The sequence below is a fragment of the Lynx rufus genome, unplaced genomic scaffold (assembly GCF_022079265.1).
Source record: "Lynx rufus isolate CCGP_SWC_20201006 ecotype Redwood Valley unplaced genomic scaffold, mLynRuf1.p SCAF_10, whole genome shotgun sequence".
Lineage (NCBI taxonomy): Eukaryota > Metazoa > Chordata > Mammalia > Carnivora > Felidae > Lynx > Lynx rufus.
This window is the reverse complement of record NW_025814824.1, coordinates 29,056,988-29,076,986: the sequence shown is the minus strand read 5'-3', so window position 1 is coordinate 29,076,986 and position 19,999 is coordinate 29,056,988. Positions and strand designations below refer to the sequence as shown.

Here is a 19,999-nt window from a genome sequence, read left to right as displayed (position 1 = left end):
GGGTGCGGTGGGCCCTGTCACCCCAGGCAGGCTGGCTAGCAGAGGCCACAGGCCTGGGGTGCCCAGAGATCTGTCAAGCAGGAGGCCCTTTGGGACAGACTACTCACTCACCAGTGTAGGTCTGCCCTGCTGAAGGGGTGGGCAGACCCCCTTCATGCCCCTCATTCTCCTACCCGGCCGCTCATCTACTGAATGAGCAAGTGGTTGGCCCAGAACATAGAGCTCTAAAAGCACTGGCCCTTGATCACAGCTCACTCAGCTTTTGCTTTCCAGCTGCCCGGTGGGTTTCAGGTGTCTTCGGTGAGGCCGACTGAGGCCGAGGCAGGCACTGTGAGATGGGCCGCCCCACGCGGCTCCCCACAGCTCCAACCCAGGCCGAGGCGCAGCCTGCACTCACCCTTTGCCAAGTGTCCACACTGAACCAGCCAGGCCAGGAAGAAAGCCAGAACGCACTGGAAACATCTGTCTGAAGCCTCTCTTTTGGAGCTCTGTTCTTCATTTTAAAGGGATGGTGGAAGGTTAGGGACGCAGTTTACTATTTCTGGTTCCTATACTTGGGGTACCGGGTTCTTCTTGCTATTGTGACATGTCTGTACCTCATTTGGGATGGAGACTATTACTTCGATGTTTTGATTTGAAATTCCAATAAAAATAAATGCTTTGAAACCCTGTAATCCTAAAATAGAGGCCAAGAGGGAGAACTGAAACATCTTCCCTTGTATTTCTTTCCTGCCTCCTCCCCCACCTCCATTTCCAGTCCTGGTACAGACAGAGCTCCCAGCACTTCGGCCCTGGCTGAGGCCCAAAGCCGGGTGGTGGGAGCCGGACAGGCAGCAGGGGCTCCTGGGGTGGGGTGGGGGCTCCCACACCTCCTCCTTCTGAAGCTCGGCCCCTCAGCCTAACTGCAGAAGAGGGGGCACAGGACCACCTCAGGCTGGCCAGGGGGGTGGCAGCCAGGCCCCAGCCAGGCCAAGCACAGGGTGGAGGACCCAGGGGACCCAGGGGACCAGAGGCCTGGCCGCTGCCAAATATGCTGGAAGCCAAGGTGAACCGGGAGATGGGCTCCTGTCCCCAGCCTGACTTGCTCTTGGAAGACACAGCGTCTGCTCACTGAGGGGTGGAGGCCCCTGGTTCTAGAGAGGTGGACGGTGTTTGGCAGTGCACCAGTCAACTCAGAGAACAAGACTGCTTCTTGGATAATTTCTGGTAGAACACCACCCGTCCTGTGCTTGACCGCCTGGCTGGGGTGGTGGCAGGCTCCCGCAGTGTCCCCCACATCCCTTGCAAGGGCTCGGCGGGCCTGGGCTCCTCCCAAGAAGGGAGACTGCTTACAGACTCCACTCCTGGTGGAGATCCCCCGACAGCCCCCGTGAAGCGACTGGTTCCTGACAGCCAGTAAAGGCTGAGTGTTTCGGGGTCAGAGTTACCACTTAAGGAAGCCGTAAGGGGCAGGCACCACGGTTGCTAGGGGTTTCTTTGCTTTGCTAGACCAGGGAACCCACGGGGATTTGTGGGACCCTCTGTTGGGGATGTGCGATCTTGCTGGTAAGAGGCTTGTTCCTCTTGGTTTACTTCCCACGCTCATTCTGGGGATGGTTCATCCCGTCACATCTGCTTCACATGGGAATCGTGGCGGGGGTCAGGGGAACCACCAAAGCCAGAAACGGGGTCCGGGGGAGCAGACAGCAGAAACTGTGGCACCGAGAAAGTGTGCCAGACTGCCATGCAGACAGGTTTTTTTGACTCCTCCACGGTGACTTGAGTGCATCTGACTCAAGTTGCCATTTTCCCAAAGCAGGTCACCTGGGGTCACCTGACCCCACCCTGGCCCAGGCCCATTCTGACAGCAAATGGGATGAAGAGTGAGGCCTGTCAACCCTCAGCCCGTTGGTGAAGAGGTGGGCCGTCCCTGACAAGTGCAGCACTGAGTGCACAGGCCACAGCATGTGGTGCAGTCCCAGGGAGGAAAATCCTGAGGCATGTGGACCCACATTCATATGCTGCCTGTCACTTAGTAGGACACCTCGGGGATCTGGCCTGTTAAACCCGTCGAGGCGAGATCCACAGTGGGAACCAGGATAGGACAGGCTCACACCCAGATCCTGGTCTCCACCACAGCCCATCTTCTGTCCCCAGGGCTCCTGGGTCTTCTGCGAATTCTCCGGCCTGGACCGAGGCCACTCTTGGGAGGTGCCACGTGGTCATGTGAAGAAAAGCAGCCCAGGGAGGGCAGAGTGCTTTCTAACTCATATCCTACTACACGCCCTAGGTGACCCGCCACGGTTACCAGCATGAAGCTTTTTTCTGCAAGCAGATGAAACATTTAAAAAAGTAGCATGTTGGGGCGCCTGGGTGGCACAGTCGGTTAAGCGTCTGACTTCAGCCAGGTCACGATCTCGCGGTCCGGGAGTTCGAGCCCCGCGTCAGGCTCTGGGCTGATGGCTCAGAGCCTGGAGCCTGTTTCCCTCTGTGTCTCCCTCTCTCTCTGCCCCTCCCCCGTTCATGCTCTGTCTCTCTCTGTCCCAAAAATAAATAAACGTTGAAAAAAAAGAATTAAAAAAAAAAAAAAAAAGTAGCATGCCGGCCTTAGAGACCTGCCTCCTGGCTGACGGCGGCCACTCTGCAATCCAGCAGCCCCGCCAGGCTCTGGCCGCGGGCTCCTCCTCCGCACCCTCGCTGCTATCCTCTTAGGAGATGCTGAGGTGCAAGCTAGGAAAACCTGTTCGAGATTCTGAAGAAACTCGGAAGGGGTGGATAACGGGGTGTGGTCGGAGCACCAACAGGAGGTCTCCGTGCAGGCCCACTCACTCTTCCTCCCTCACCTTCCCTGTGGTCCCTGTGGGGACCACACCCGACACAGGTAAGGATGCCCGCGTCTGCAAGCCAAGAAGGCAAGCAACCCACGGGACTCAGCCGAAGCCGTGACCGGGGGCGTCAGTTCAGATCACCCCAGAGGACTTGGGATCACGGGAGCAAGGCAATTAGCTGTCTTGGTGCAAAATCCCGTGCGTGTGGTAGCTCAGCTCTGCCTCAGTGGTTTCTAAGGACAAAGGAGGCTTTCACAAGAAGAGGCTAAGCACTGGGCCGGCTGGTTGCCCACAGCCCACGAGGAGGCAGTGAGTGGCTGTGTGCACACAGCCAGGTGGGCAAGCGCTGTCGGTGCCTCTGGGTCCCTTCCCGCTCCACCCGAGACGGCCGAACACTCACACAGACCAGAGGGAGACAGTGTCATTTATCCCAACGCTTCCCAGGAAGCAGCGTTCTTGCATTTATTCAAATTCACAAATAAAAATCTTTTTTGAGGGAGAGAACATGCAAGCCGGGGGGAGAGAGAGAGAATCTTAAGCAGGCTCCACCCTCAGCATGGAGCCCAACAAGGGGCTCGATCCTATGGCCCCGGGATCCTGAGCTGAACTCAAGAGCCAGGTGCTCAATCGAGTGAGCCACCCAGGGGGCCCCCAAAATTTGAATCTTGTACCACTATGGCTAACAAAGCACATACAATCATATGCAACGCATGTAACAGAGAAGAGCAAACCCCTAGGAAACCTTCTAGAGTAACAGTCACCGTTAAAAGAATTCTGGAGACCAAGAGCTTTTAATGAAGGAATGTGTTAAAACCACGCTTCCTCCCACAAGCCCGATGCAGAGCCGGGTGAACACAGCCTGGAGCCGCACTTGAGGCTGCTCTCGTCCAGCTCGGGCTCAGGCACAATCTCGGGATGGTACCAACCACTAGGGCTTCCCGCAGTTTCACACCACCCTCCCTCCAGAACAGCGCCTGGAAGCTTGGTTTCGTGTGCGTGTGCGCACGTGTGCGCCATCAGAGCAGGAGCATACCCTTCACGCTCCCATGGCCACCTGGGAGGGTGACAGACCAACCAGTGGACAGGAGGGACGGTATCAGGTTGCAGAGAATACCCCTGGGGTAACGTCATTTTTCTTTTTAAACAGTATTAAAAAGTAATAAAAAGTATGAAATTCAGAAGCACGCAGGAATACAAAAACAGCAATCATGTTTTATTATGAACACATCTTGGATTCTTACCCTGCCCTTTCAGAAATAGCTAAAGAACAAGACCTAGCAATCAAGACAATCCTGTAGGATCTTTCTGAAATGACCCAGAGAAGAATACCAAATGGTGTTCACTGATCCCAGTATACAGAATCTCTGACTTCCTGGAATTCTAAAAAACATCCAGTGCAGCCATATGCTGAGAGGATCCATGTAACAAGTTCAGCAGTTTTTCTGATTTTTTCTCAGACAGCTTTCATCGTTTGTGTGAAAGAACTGCCTTGACCTCACAGAAGAGATCCAATTCAGATTCCATGTCTTGGGGTGGCAAGTTCAGGGCGGGGGACAAAGGCACCACGCGGTCCGTGAACTCCAGGGACAGCAGCCTCTGGAAAGAGAAGCACCAAGGCCTGGACGCCGCTGGCTGATGGCTTTAGCAGCCCCAATACCCTTCCTTTGATGTCCAGGGTCAATGCGATCCTGGTCCCACCAGGGCTAGGAGTAGATGCATGAAAAAGAATCTCGCTGTGATCTTTCCTGCAAAGGAAACAGCAATAAAATTTACAGCCTGGTAACAACGGAGGAATTCTTGTAAACCAGTACCGCTGCGTGCCTTCGCTCTCCACTTTGGAGACAAGACTGAGAGGATGGGATGAGACCCGCGGCACCTCACGACCCCACAGTGGGGTTCACAGCCGCACTGCTCACACACGGCTGTGAAAGCCAGCGACCGTAACCCGGGCCCCATTCTTTGCACCTGCTTCTGCAGCCTGAACCCAGCGCACAAGGAGGCAGTGTGGCCTGGGTCCCGTGAAGCGCTAACCGCGTTCTGTTCTGCCTTTAGGAGCGGAAGCCCGTCCCCCTCGTGTCAACATATCACTACGATGCCACCAACATCCACACCCCAGGGCCACATACAGATGGGCGCCGCCGCTGCCGGGGGTCCAGGCGCGCGGTCTTCGGTGAGCGCAGTCCCAGCTCCGGAGCCTCCGGGCACTTACACACAGGAAGGCTTTTTGCTCTAGGGCTCGACTCCTGTTCCTGCTGAACTGAGCCAGTGTGTAAAATGAGAACTGATATCAGCTCAGTAGGCACCGGAGGGCGGGTCCAATCGACAGCCCGGAAGCAGTGCCTCAGCTGGGAGCTCCTGCGCCGGCCCGCGGGGCTGCGAACACAAAAGAGAGGTTACCATGCTCGGGAGGAGGGGGAGACCGCAACCAGGGGTCTCCTCTGAAAGCAACAGCCCTACTCACATGCAACCAACTGCTGACAGTTTTGTCTGGACTTTTTGCCGGCGCATTTAGCTTTAGTTTGTACGTAAGAAGAATTTTTGCAGCTTTCAATGCATTTGACCGTTCAGACAGGTGTCCAATCAGTGGACTGATATTTCCGCAGACTTTCGGTACACTCGTGCATTCACGACAGGAGAAAGTGCATCCTCGGAGCCACGCGGGTGTCGCCTCGTCCGGAGTGGCGCCCGGCGCCTGAGCGGACCACCCGGCGGCGGCCTCTGCCCCAGCAGCTCCAACTTAACTGTCCCCATCTCACCTTCTCTTCAGGTGCAGAACTTAGCCACTGTGAACAAAGCGGAAACCAGTCACTGTTCACCAATCAGCTAAGCTCTGCACCTCGTCAGAGAGGTCATCGGCTGGGCACACTGGGGGGGGGGGGGAGCTGGCGAGCATCTTCCACAGCCGTCGGCTTCTTCCGTTTCTGGAGAAGAGCTACAAGATGAGCGTGTTCTCCGAACTGCAGAGAGAGAGAACTATGGCTTCCGGAGGAGCAGCCAAGGTCGTGGTTGCGTGGTAATCCCTGGCAATGTGATTTTAATCTGAAGTCACAAATCAGCATGCCAGGAACCCAAGCAGCCAGAGCACTCGGAGCAGCGCCGCGCCTGCTCACCGCCCGCACCGCACGCGCTGGCTTCCTCACGCACCAGGCGCCGACACCGCTCCGCCCGCTACCGCGTGGCCTTGACTTCGCCTTGTTGCGCGTTTACCTGGCGTCCCAGAGGCCCAGTGTCTTAAATCGAAAGGGCTCTCTGTGCAGCCTTGGAGCACAAAATTAAAAAGGCAACGAGCGGCTGCCCCTGCGCGGTTTGCCGTCTGCACCCGCGGGGCCGGCAGGTGCCGTCGTCGCTGAGGGACGGCCGAGGGGCGGGGCACGCACGGGGCCCCCACGTTCACCCACAAGGGGCAGGAACGGGAAGAGTTCCCAGGAAGGAGCAGACTCGTGACCACCTCCCCGAAAACTCACGACGAGGAACGGAGAGCCATGGTGCCCGCTGTGGTTCTCCACAAGCTGGAACAGGGGACAGTGGGCCGAACAGCCCGCCCCACTGTGTTTCAGTCTTCAAGAACCCCAAACTCTCCATGAAACCAAAAATCTAAAGAGAAATATGATCTATACTCTTACTACAGGGGGCCCACCACAAGGGAACCGGTCCCTCTCAACTGGCCCAGCCCTGAAGGACCCGAAGCCACCAAGGAAAGGGTCTGGGTCCCGCTATACAGGACGCACAGCCATGGCAATCATTTCCACTACTCTGTTTCCTGGGAAATGTGGTTCCTGCACTCTTATGGAAAAAGAGGATCCTACTTTAAAAATCCCTTTTCTCCCCTTCATATCACAGTTCTTTCAAATAACTAAGACACTAACACATGTTAGAAATGGTCTTAATATATACAGCAAAATATCAGAAGCAAACAAAATCTGACACTGGGTTAAGAATACCAACATAAAATATTAAATAACCATTAAGCATTCTACCTGTCGATAAGCTGTAGAACATGAAAAATGCTTGAGATCTGATGTGAAATTAAAAAAAAAGACAGAATTAGACGGGCCCCATTACATCATGTGAAACCGTGAAGAAACACTGAGAAGGTAACAAATGACGACAATACACCCACAGCCCCACAGCTGTACTTAACAAAGCAGCACATACCCCTGCTACGTGACTTGTGAAATGCAGAAACCCACAGTTAAACACTCCTTAGAATGTACATCTAATAGGTCAATTCCAAGACAATTAACAGGAAGCAGCTTAAATAACTTAGGACTTGCACTGCAGCGTAGACCAGGAGGAGATTCCACTCCAACGTGAGGTGAGAAACCAGGCACAGCGGGGTCGAGGAGCACATGGCACACCTTGGCAGGAGGCCCTCAAGCTGGTCAGAACCCTCATGTTCTCATACAGATGGTGGGCTGGGGATGGACCCAGACGCCTGCACGGAGCTCAGGGTTCGAGGTAACCCAGCAACGTGCTCCCGTGTGAGCCCTCACCAGAAGACTGGATCAGTGCTTCCACCATCCAAACCTATTCCAAATGCTCTCCTGTGTTTTTGTCCCTACAAGTAACAAAACCTAAAGTGGCCAAAGCAGTGCCCAGGGAAGTGATTCCGCCGGGGTGAGCAGCCTCTGCTCCTGGGGCCAACCTGGCCAGCCTGGCGTGAGTTCTGCCTGCACTCCCAGGCCACCAGCCACTGAGGAGTGGAGGACCATGGCTCAGCGCCTCCTTATCGACTCACGTGGCTCCTACGAGGAATCTCTGGTCAGAACCGAACAGTGGAGAAACGGAAGAGAGAGAATCACCTCTTCAGAATAACATCTCGGCCACCACCTGGGCTGAGGATCTGTCCATCTGCTCCTTGGTCAGCTCGAAGCAGCGGCGGGCGACCTGCTGCTGCCGGGAGTCCTCGCTCACCATCAGCTCCCCGTAGAGGTAGATGCCCATGGCCTGTGGGGCACAGAGCACGGAAGGGAAAGAAATGACACGTCCACACGCACACAGTCTGCGCTGTTGGAACACACACTTGCCCGTGTGGAAACTACAAAGACCCTAGAGAAGATGGCCGAGTGGCTGTCCTCCTGAAGCCGTTTTCGATCCCTTCACTTTCTTGTTCACACTGAAGCCCCCTGGAATTCTTAACAATCAATTCCATCAACAGGACTGTGGTGGCAATCTAATCGGTGACAGAATGACGTACGAGCATTTCTCCAGGGATGACTGTGTCGGGATCACCAGGGAGAGTCAGGGAGGTCCCCACAATGCCCACCACAGAAACGTGCGTGGCTGAAAGTGGCCTCCGAGGCATCGTGTGCGTGTCACAGGGTTGCAGGACCTCTCTCAGGGAAGTACGCCCTGAGGTGTGGCTGGGGAATGAAGACCAGCACGTCACATGGCACCACGGCAGGGAGAACGTCACCCCACCCAGGGAAATATGTCCGCTGCGTCAGCCGAGCCCGACAGAGCCCCTCAACCATCCCTGCCGTGGCAGCAAACACCGCCTCTTCAGTTCCCAAAACAATGTTCTCCACACATACTTTAAATTAGAGCCACTGAAGAAGACATGGACACATACTGTGACAGCTAAGCCACGGCCTGACCCAAGACTTGGGGATGCTGTCATTTGGTACTGACAATGTTCCACAGACAAGCACATCTGCATTTTTCCTACAGTTTTACAAACAGCCAGTTAGGTTCTGGAAGACCAAAAGAACCCTTTGGTTCTGCCTTTTCTCTGATTCCAAGCTTACTTATGCCACGGGTTACATTCTGTTGGAGCAAATTAGAGGGCGGATCTCAAAAGATCCTTTTAGCACAAGATAAAAATTTGGTAGTATGGGGCTCAAAAATCCTTTCCTTAAAAAGCTGAGTTATGGTCATCCTTATTTGGCAATGGTCTTGGCTCTAAAAAGGAGTTACTTCTGGTTTTCAGAACAGACCTTAAGTTGCTCTTATATTTTGTCTTTGTTGTCTGTGTTTCCAAACACCTCTGCTCCAACTGTGCAAATGTGACATTTCTCCTAGTACAAAGTCATGTACTTTTCTTTGTGGGAAGAACGAGCCCTTACTTGCCGGCTGCCCCCCATACTCAGGCCCTATCAAAAGTCCCTTTGTTTGCCCCACCCCCACTGAAGCATGGCTCCATTCTCTCAGCCCACAGTACCCGGCGGAAAGCTCGCTCACAATGGTCACGCTAACAGCAACCAGCTGCGGTCTGCCTTCCAGCAGCTGACAGAACCCACAGAACACACATCACCATGCACGGCCGTGCGGGGGCAGACGTGGGTGGTGCAGAGGATGCAAGGCAGACACCCCCCAACACGTTCATGCGCATACATGTTTCCTGCAGGCTCCTTGGAAGGTGACTGCCTTCCCCTGGTGAACAGTGAGGTGTGGCAGGGTGTGGCTGGTGCAGGTATAGACCAGACTGTCCTAGTCAGGCCGGCTCTCCCTGACTAGTCTCATGTCCACACATACTTTAAATTAGAGCCGCTAAAGACACAAACACACACCGTGACAGCTAAGCCACGGCCTGACCTGAGATTTGGGGATGCTGTGAGGTCCGCATGTGTGTCATTTAGTAATGACAGTGGTCCACAGCTGGGTCAAACCACCAAAGCTTTTAAGAGGTGGAATTCATGCTTTAGAGGGACAAAGTGGGGGGAGACGGGGAATCAGCTCCAAAATGTGTTAGGTAAGCTCCTACCTACTTCTTAAAAATCTTTGGAAAATGCTTAAGTATTTGTGATGAAGAAGATGTTAATGACCTGGGTCCCTGTGTTAGTAAATGCACTGGACAGTCAGGAGACAGCATTAAAAGAATTCCCATCTATTGAAAAATGAAACTTACCTGATCCTCCTGGAGGAATCTCTCCACATCTTTGTACGCTTTTGTGTATTTATGCTTTATGATGAGTTCACACCACCGATGGCGAACCTTAAGGAAGGAGAGAAAATCCAGTAAGCAACAAGCTGGTGGGTTTACTTAGCCCATCTTAATGACAGAATTTGTATTAGCAAAAGTTACACTCTCAAGAATATTAATGATACTTCGTTCCAAATCTCATTTTAATTTCTTTTGCAAAGAAAGGAACCATGTCCCTCACTGGAAGGCTGTCAATTTTAGGAGAGCAAAATACACGTTTTAGTTAGGTGTTTTGATGTTTTTAAGTGCAATTCTGCAAGACAAAACAGATAAATGCAAAACATAAGTGGGAAATGAAGTGCACATCCCAGCCAGGTGACTGCTCTGTCCTCCAGCGTGCAGCCAGTGAAGGTTCCCTTTAAAACCGCAACTGCTTAATTTCCTGCAATAACCAATCTGGTTCAATGCTGCTGACTGTTAACAATAAACACGGTAAATTCAGGAAGACACTGCTCTCCACATTCCCGAGAAGATGCACAGCTCACCTCTGCAGCATTTGGGGAGGGCGCCCGGGGACAGGAAGGAGAACAGGGCACTGTGCCGCAGGTCTGTGCAGCCTGCCGCCAATGAACAAGCTAAATGTGGGCGTCGTTCAGTCCAGATCCGCTTGATTAAAGGTTTACCAGAACGCACTTGCCAGGAGCTCCAGCCCCTACAGACAATATGGGGGTCTAGTCCCAACACTAGCTAGCTCTGCTGATGCAGGCAGAGCCCCAGCCAGCTCTTGGCACTTCTGGCACATTCTTTAGCTGGAGAGTCTACCCGAATTTGGCTTTCAGAATCTAGTTGCAGGCCAATGCCTCAAAGCCCTCTCAATTATCCCCAGTGAGGAGTTCACCACTTTCTATTCCATTCCTGGCTCAACATCAGCCATACATGGAAGTGATTACGAGCACCTAACTTCCTTCCTTCCCTCTTTGTTTTTCGTTGTCTTTGAAAAAAGGAGACCCTGCATAGTAATCCATTTGTGGCAATGGGATAATGTAAGCAATTTCAACATTCTGACTAGGGCCCCTGTAAATTATATCATTACCCACTGCTGGCCAGCTCTCTCCTTTAATCTACTATAAATAGATTTGCACACAAACAAGTAAGTATGAAGAAACAAATCTTCTGGGAAGAATCCTTCCCCTGGGCTACAGTCCTCTCCAAGACTGGGTGTTAACTCGGGGGATCTGGTGGTGCTGTTTTTTGCTTGTGGGCAGCCGAGCCCTTTGAACTTCTAAGGACAGGATGCCAATGAATTTACATCTACGAAGGAATTTCAGAGGCGAATGGAAATGAGCTAATAGCCTCAGAGCATCACAAGAAATGGGAAGAGGTTGGACTGCACTGGTCTTGGCAATCTTTCCATCTTCCACAGAATGTTCTTTCCTATACAGCCAATAGAAATGAACAGACCATGAAGGGCAGCCCCTAAAACGGTCTCACAAAAAAGACAACTGAATGGAGCTCCAAGGCAGCTCGTCCCATTACACTAATCAGAAGCCACCAGAACCACCAGACCCCTGCTCCTACACTCTGGTTCGAGTACCACAGGCTGAGCCCTGGAGAGCACCTGACCAGCACCCTTAGACGCCACCCCCCCCCGCCCCGTTTTCTCCCTATCACGGTAACCTAAACACCTCAGATACCGCTGGCCATATCTTGAGAGCTTGGTGAAAGCGGGGGCCAGCTCCCCAAGGTCAGGAGAAGGACCGGCAAGTCGGTGTGGCCTGGTGGGATGCCCCCTGGGGAAGAGCAATCCCCTCTCACACCTGCACACTGGAAGGCTTGCACCAGCTTTTGGTGGGGTGATGGAGAGCTCCGTCGGCTTTCCAAGTGCTCTGACCTGACCGCCTAGGTGTGTGTGACGTGCCCACACCGTACCTCTCTGCACTCTAACACCTGGGGAGGCTATATTTTTTAGACCTGATTTTGAAATGGAGGGTTCAGCCTCTCATTTCCTCTTCCCGTGCTCTCCTCTCCCAATCTACACAGACAGAGATAACAAGGCCTAAACAAGGGCCTATTTCCTGGTAAAGTAAGACCCCCCAGGCTGGCGGAAGGTGGGGTGGTCCCACCACACCGGGTGAAGGTCCAGGAGCCCCAAGTGAAGGCTCCTTCACACCAACATGAAGTCAGTATTGCCACTTCTCTTACTGTTAAAAAGGGTTTATTGTCACGATTAATAAGAGATCTAGTCTTCTGACCCCTGAGGGCCAACATGGCATCCAGGAAGCACAGCCCAGGCTCCCCTCCCCTCCCCTCTAAGAGCAGAAAAAACAACAAGCCTTTTCTTTACAAAAGAACTCAGTGCATCTCAGTATTTCAGTGACAGGATGTTTAAAAGACATCACAGACATGCTGTGTGAGGCTAAGGGCCTGACACATTTCTTGCTTGCGCACAGGGTTTTTACCTCTCTTCATATTTCGCTGACAAAGAAAACTCTCACTTTTTATCCCCTAAACTTGAGGACCCAATTCGCATGGCCACTTGCCACCACATGTAATGGGGGTCTTGCTGAAAAGCTGGCAGCAAAGTCACACCTATCTTAATTTTTCCTAGCAATTATTTCCATAGTGGGCACTGCCAGAATAGTCCTTCTCCAGATCACTGAGAAACTTGAACAGTCCTTGACAGAGCCTGTCACATACTCGTACTAAGTTCCTGCCCCCTCTGGAAATGGGGAAAGTGAGGTTCTCCATGCTGTGGAGCCAGAGCCAGAGAATTTCAAACAGGTCTCTGAGGAGAGAGCTGTCCATCCTGTACATTTGCTCTTATTTCTAATTAATTAATTAGTTAATGGGGGTAGTGGTCACTTGGACTTTTAACTTCCTCCATGAGATGAAAAATAAACATCGTGCATGTACATGACAGTGCGGGCCCAGCAGCCCTCCCACAGCACCTGTGGCTTCTCGACTCTGCTCATTTAGTTCCAATGTTGCAGGTGCACACACACGCCAACACTGACCAAATTACACTTCAAAGAGTCACGTTTTATTACACCGCAGTTATGCTGATAGAGATGAAAACTTTTAATGACCTTTTGAACTAGACTCAAATTCACATCACTCCCAGTCCTGCCCCATAGGAATCACCTGAAAACCCGGAGTCGGCCAACAGGTTAGCCCCGAACACCGTCAATGTGATCAGGCTGGATGGAGAAGTAGGGGTGAGGACCACGTGGGGAGGGAAGGAAAGGCCAAGAACCTGAAGAGAATGAGAAAAGGGACAGAGCTGCCCACGGCAGCAAAGAGGGGAGTCCCAGGGACCTTGAGTGCCTGTGCCCCCTCTCTGGCTGCCTGGGACCGAGTGTGTGTGGGAGGGTACCGGAGGCCTTGTTTCCAAGGACGTGTCCACCTCCCCACCGTTGCGTTTTCAGGATGGGTCCTGGCCCACCTCCCCTGCCAGTGCCGGGACAAGCAGGCACACCCCACAATGGCCACGCAGGGGGTTCCCAGCACACACACGGAGCACTTAGCAGAGCATGTGGCACGGGACTGATGAAGGATATGGAAAAAGAGAACTTAGGTTCCTGGTTCTTCCCGAAATGTCGCAATGAAGTTGTGGTAGACAGACATGCATGCATATACGGTTGTGTGCCCACAAATACTTTGGTCCGATAAAAATTAGTCTGAAAATCTGCTTTCTAGAGTTCTGCTCAAATGACACTCTAAACAGAAAAATGATGTGGATGCTTCAGTGCACAGGTGGGTTTTAAAACACATGCTAATCTGCACCAATGGAAATGGATTCCAGAAGTTTCCAGGTTTCCAAAGCCCCCACGAACAACGATGAGTGCACAGACATTGTTCTCCCCAGAGTGCCAAACAACGTAACTGGTCCTTTGGGGTTGGGTCCAGATGGGCAGGTCTTAGAATTGGGAGTTGGGGAGGGACAATGAAGGGTAGGTGTGCAGAAGCAGATTCATCAGACCCACTTTTGGTGACAGAGAATGAAAACCCTCCAATAATCCACATAACTGCTCCAGGATGATGGATCCCTGAACCTCAGCAGGGACTTCTCCAAGAGGATGGGCTGTGTCTGTGACAACAGGCCTGAGCCTTGGGGGACGTGGTAGACATGTGGCCTAGGTGTCCAAACAGTCCCCTGCATGTGATGTGTATACATGTGAATATACAAGCACATAGACAGAAACATGGTTCTTTTCTTAATCCTTTCCCCTACTCAGGTATTTTGTTCTTCTTTATGCTAGTTGGTACTCAATTGATTTCATGACCCACTGGGCCCTGAGTCACAGAGCCTGAGGCACCAGGCTGGAGACCCAGGTAAGCCACTCAGCAGCTCCGTCAGCTTGGCCCTGCTCCCCGGGGTGGGGGGTGGGGGTGGGTGGGTTGTAAGTGTGCGTCCCCTCTGGGCTATTGTGAAAATGAGGTCACCCACTGTGAGTAGCGAAGAGTCCCATATACTGTCTGTCACTTTAGCTGGAGTGCCAGTTTCTGGCTTTTTCTACTTCAGAAGTTCTGTTATTTATTGAAATTATGAAATCTTGGGAGTATCATCTCCAAGGAAGTGTTTGTTAACTGGTGAAATGACAGAGCAAGGCGCCTGTCCTGAAGGTAGAGAGGGCAGCCTGGATAGTGTGTGAGGGAAGGCAGGTGTGTGAGAGGGCTGGGCTCTCTCGGGTGGGCTGGGGAGGGGATTCAGGAGTCTGAGATTCCCCCTGGGAGAAGCAGCAGGGGCACCACCAGGGAGCGGCCGAGAGGCCCAGGGAAGCTGGCTCTTCAGTCCTGCCGGAAGTATACCCAAGGGCCAGGCACCTGGGAGTTTCCCAAACCACCTGTGAAAATAAAACCCTTAGCTGTGCCCCAGCCCCCTGGCATTTCTGCCATTTCAAGAAAGTTATTACTACCCAAAGGGCTTGGCCAAGCTGAACTGCTTCTGGCCTGCTCCCCTGATTTCCAGCAGTGCCCAAAAATTGGCACCTGCCTCACAGGGTCATTTGTATTCCCAATCCATGTCTCAGACTCAAGGGGACAAGTCCCATGACCCAGTGGGGCCTCCCTGTGATATGACCATGACCTTTGTTAGGACGTGCTGGTGCTCCCTCTCATGTAATTATTCTCTCCTGGAAACAGCAAAGAGAGATTGCTGGAGAAGAAGCCCACCCCCCACAACCCCAATCTCTTTTCAACCTGACAATTTTCATGCATCCAGAACCAGTTTTGTATCGAACTCTGAACAAGAGTTGGCAAATTTTTCCTGTCAAGGGCCAGAGGGTGAGTGTTTCTTGGCTTTTCAAAGCCCATCTGCCATTGTACTGCCAAAGCAGCCTGGACAGTATGTAAATACATGGTGTGAGATCTGCTATCTTCAGATAAAGCTTTATTTACAAAAACAGGGTGGGCTGAGTTGGCATCACCTGCTCTAGGACGGAAGGAAGCCCAAACCCCAGGCCCCTGGAGTGAGGAAAGGTCTAAGTGTGCTGGTAAAATGTTCAACCTCCAAATCTACCTGCACCATGTAACAGAACACAGAGCTGGGAGGTCCCTGTGAGCTGGCTCAGGCCTGCTTCAGCCCAGTCCTGCCTGGAAATCTAGGATGTTCCTGAATGTGGGGCTTCTGAGTCCCATTTTGCCTGAGTTAAACTCCTTCTGAAATAGAGCGTCTCTTGAACCGGTGGGCCCAGCACAAACGCGGATGGTTAGGCATCACACATGGGTGAGTGACAGGACACTGAGGAAATGAGGTCTTTAGGAAGAGTGATCCCCTCAACCAGCTCGCTCGTCTCCCCACACTGCCGGGGCTCCCCTCTGTGAATCACCACACACCCCAGATCCCATGCTTGCTAACGCTTCACAATTCCCAAGGCTCTTTTACAGCTTTTACCTGATTTTCTTTCTTTTCTTACTTCAATTTGAGTGTTTTCCATGAAGCTAATTTCAAAAAACAAAAAACTCTTCTATGGGAATGCTCCCTGACAGCCTGCTTACTATCTAACAGACTAATTTTCTGAAGTGATTTTTAAACTTTTCTTAAACGTAGTTTTTCTAACTTTTATTAAAAGTGTACTCTGGGGCACCTGGGTGGCTCAGTTGAGGGTCTGACTTGATTTCAGCTCAGCTCATGATCTCACGGTTCTTAGGATTGGGCCCTGTGTCGGGCTCTGTGCTGACAGTAGGAGTCTGCTTGGGATTCTTGCTCTCTGCCCTCTCTGCGCCTCTTGCACATGCATGTTCTTCTCTCTCCCTCTCTCAAAAAAAAAAAAAAAGGTGTACTCTGGAACCTCCTAAAGACCAGTTTGAGAAAAGAATTTAAGTGGTTCTTCAAGCAGACTGAACCTCTGTGTCAGGTAGGAAACACCTTTAAATTAAACAGTAAACTCTGTGGGGCCTTGCAGGCAGAGTTTAAAAAACAGAGTCTCACAGAGGAGTTACTGTGCCTGAAAAATAAATGGAATCACACAGAATGAGCAGAGACTGCTGTATATGTAAGACAAGAGATTAGTTCCAGTAACTTGGCTAATACCTTAGACTTGGCTCTGATAGCCACTGTGTCACCAACACCATACATCAGTCAAGGTCAGAGAGAGAGTCAACCATGTTGCTTCTGTCGCTGTGGTTTGGGAGCCAGGGTTTGGTTTGATGCACGTCAACATCCAAGCCTGAGCAGGCACCTATGGCTCCTGTAGGAAGCTGCTTCCCTTGCTTTATCTTTAAATGTTTAAAAATTATAAACACATTAAGTTTGCACAAATGGAGAACCCAATGAACATGAAATTCTAGCCATTCAGCCAAATTCATTTCTGATCTTAACAGCAGCATTCAACATGGATATATTATTTTGCATTTCTCCTTTTCCCTACCTGCCGCTGTTGGGTTTGCTCGCTGAGTGCAGCCTGCACACCATCACTTAAAAACAACGGCAGGAGATGCTCCCCTGCTAATGTAAAATCTCAGTGTGTTCCAGAAAGTCCCAAAGTATGTTAAGAGACTATGGCTTTTTAACAAGCAGGCTGTGAGGGGCCAGCACACAGGAGGGGAGGGGACAAGGACTTCTGCTGTGACACTAGACGGCCCTGCTGTGGTCCCACTCTTCCCAGCACACCTGTTTGCTCTTTGGATCTTGTACATGTGCATCCCTGACCTTGCCTCTGTGGCCCAAGTTCATCAGCACTCCACCACCACTGGCCACTCGGTGTTGTGCCTCATGGAACAGGTTGCATCTCCTTGTTTGCCTGTGTATGCAGAGTACAAGCTCAGTGAGAGCAGGGGCCTGGGTGCCTTCAGGTCATCTAAAGATGACCTGAAGGCCTCATCTCAGTGCCTGGCACACAGTACATGCTTGATAAACGGTTCTGAATGAATGAATCACTATTAAAGACTCAAATGCTTCCCAGCGACTTTGGAATTATAAGGCGCAGTTGGAAGCTGTAAAAAACGCTGTGAAGAATACCACCCATCCTATTTATGACAGGAAGTACTCCCCTTTCTTCTCAGTCCTTTTGATTTCAAAATTGACTGTTAAAGGGGAAAAAGTCTGTCTGGGGAACATGATCTGGGAAGCCCATTAAACCTCATTTAGAGTTCCATTTTATATCTGTAAACAGAAAGACCAAGGCCCATGGCTTTTGGGAGTTAATAAGTCTAATACTGCAATAAATGAACCTGCTTTTTCCATTTGTGTCTGAAATTAGATTTAACTTTGCTTTAAAGTGGCTTTACGGCTGGTGACGGAGGCCTGCCCAGCAGCGCAACGGCAGGAAAGCCTCTGCAGCGACTCCGGGACAGACGGCATCTCCGACCAGCGTTCTGTTTGGGGCTGGGCATGCCTCGTCCGCTCTCCCTCACGAGGAGACATGGAAGATCCTTCAGCCGTGTGGCCCTCACATCAAGACCCCTAGCACTTCTCCTTTTCTCTTGAAGAGCAGAAGTCTTTTTTTTTTTAATTTTTTTTTTTCAACGTTTATTTATTTTTTGGGGGGAGAGAGACAAAGCATGAACAGGGGAGGGGCAGAGAGAGAGGGAGACACAGAATCGGAAACAGGCTCCAGGCTCTGAGCCATCAGCCCAGAGCCTGATGCGGGGCTCGAACTCACGGACCGCGAGATCGTGACCTGGCTGAAGTCGGACGCTTAACCGACTGCGCCACCCAGGCGCCCCGAAGAGCAGAAGTCTTTACGCGATTTTTTGAAACAAAAAGAAATGAAAAGTTTCTGCACTTGATGTCACGAAGCCAGGTGGGCAGATCCCTCTGCCCAGGGTAAAGGCAACACGGGAGGCCTCAGAGGCTCTCAGCAATTTCTCGGGGCTCCTACCAACCATCCGTCACGCTCTGGTTATGTAAAACCGGTCATAACTGGTTACAGCCAAATACAACTCATGCTAAGGCAACTTGCAAAACAGAGATCCTTCAGACGGCTGTGGGGACCCCCACACTGGACACGTCCACAGAGAGTGACAGGGAGGATAAATGTATGACAGACATCAAGGATTATAAAGGAGGCAGCCCTATTCAGAGTTCTCTCGGGCAAGTTCTAACCCTTCTTGCTTCTCCTGTGGATATACTATTTGCTTTAATGAGCAAATTATTATATTATTTATATAACATGTAAATAATAAACATACACATAAATAATATATAAATAATAAATAATTTATATTTATGTATTATAAATTATATTATTTCTCAGAGCTGTTATTAAAAACAACTCAAGAGCCCAACTGGGGAAGGCTGTTTCAGCAAAGGGCACTACTATGGGGTCTCTTCTTTTCAAAAAAAATTTTTTTTTACATTTATTTGTTTTTGAGAAACAGAGTGAGACAAAGCGTGAGTGGGGGAGGGGCAGAGAGAGAAGAAGACACAGAATCCAAAGCAAGGCTCCAGGCTCTGAGCAAGCAGTCAGCACAGAGCCTGATGTGGGGCTCGAACCCACCAACTGTGAGATCATGACCTGAGCCGAAGTCAGAAGCTCAACTGACTGAGCCACCCAGGTGCCCCCAGGGTCTCTTCTTGAGGGAACTACCTGGTGTCCTGACAGCAGGGCTGGGACAGGGCCGGCTCTGGCCTACTGCTTCCTGGATGGCAGGCTCCGCCTGTGCTCAGCACGGTGGGCTGCTTCTCCCTACAGAGGGGCGAGACGGTTGGTCTACCGAACATGGGTCCACGTGGTTCAAGGCTGCAGTGCAGCAACATGCAGACAAAGTAGCTTAGAAGAACCAGTTACAATGCCACCCCATAAGGTTTAGCTGATCTTTAAATTTCACACACACACACACACACACACACACACACACACACACACACACAAAACACATGCCATCATTTGCATATAAACGAGGACTCTTAAATTTTTAAACAATTTAAATCCAGTATCATCTTCTCTTTGCCATCAGGTACGGGCACAGACATTCGCACATGAGAGGCACACGCTGCCAGGAAACTGTGTGGGGTCCACAGAACACTGCCCCCTGCCTGCATCAGCTGTCCTGGGGAAGGCTCCCTGCACACACACCTCCAGGAGAGGCTGTGTTCTGTGTGTGGTGCATAGGTACTGACAGCTCAAAGGCTACTAACCCAACCTCAACTCCTGATGTGCCATGGAACTAGAGAGCAAGGAAAGTGTCCAGGCAAGGCACTGGAGGGAAGAAAGTGGCAAAAGTGAGTCCTCTATTTTAGGGCACTTACGGGACACTTTATGTGTGAACATGGCTCATTTTATAGTTGTGGGGGAAAAAAAGGGCAGTGTTCACAGACAATACAGTGCTTTTTTGGTGTGTATTTCAGCACAGAAATACAAAAATATGTAAACTACTGGAGGTATAAAGAGCCCAGAAGAACGAACAAAACCCCCCAGTGATTTCACTCATGAGCCCTTTAAAGACAAAATCGACATGAGCTGTAGCTGGGTTTTGGGCTCTACCATAAGAGCATTAGGGCAATGTTATCTGTAACCCCAGAAAATGTGTTCATCTCTGCATCTTGCTGAGAAAATCTGTACAGATTGGGGGTGGAGAGGTATATAGCAAGATTAGATGATGCCCCTTAAAGTTTCCATACCACAAGACCTGCTGCTGAGCACCAAATGGCCAAAAACAAAGAACAGGAAGAGACCAGAAACTTTTCTAATCAAGTCTGGCTGAGCCTATGGCTAACCACCCCTCTATTAAATGTTCCTTTCCTTTTTGTTGTATTTACAGATAAATTATAAATAGTATGAACTGATGTTAAGTGTTTATTTAAATGGTCCTTAGAAGAAAAACTGAGACTATGCCATTAAGTGGCTCACTTTTTCCTTTATCTTCATCATTTAACACATATTTCAGC

The 19,999-nt window shown here is 51.0% G+C and overlaps 1 protein-coding gene across 1 annotated transcript in view; it reads right to left on the bottom strand.

Moving 5' to 3' along the window:
- Nucleotides 1-3,999: 3,999 nt before the first annotated feature.
- AOPEP (aminopeptidase O (putative)) overlaps nucleotides 4,000-19,999 on the bottom strand; it is a 344,306-nt gene continuing 328,306 nt past the window's right edge. Inside the window, exons 16-20 of the mRNA XM_047103061.1 lie at nucleotides 9,655-9,741; nucleotides 7,610-7,754; nucleotides 5,269-5,590; nucleotides 4,934-5,180; nucleotides 4,000-4,552 (exon numbers count right to left, since the gene is read on the bottom strand). Of these exons, the coding sequence (XP_046959017.1) occupies nucleotides 7,614-7,754; nucleotides 9,655-9,741 (228 nt within the window). The 3' untranslated portion in view covers nucleotides 4,000-4,552; nucleotides 4,934-5,180; nucleotides 5,269-5,590; nucleotides 7,610-7,613. The remainder of the gene's footprint in view (nucleotides 4,553-4,933; nucleotides 5,181-5,268; nucleotides 5,591-7,609; nucleotides 7,755-9,654; nucleotides 9,742-19,999) is intronic.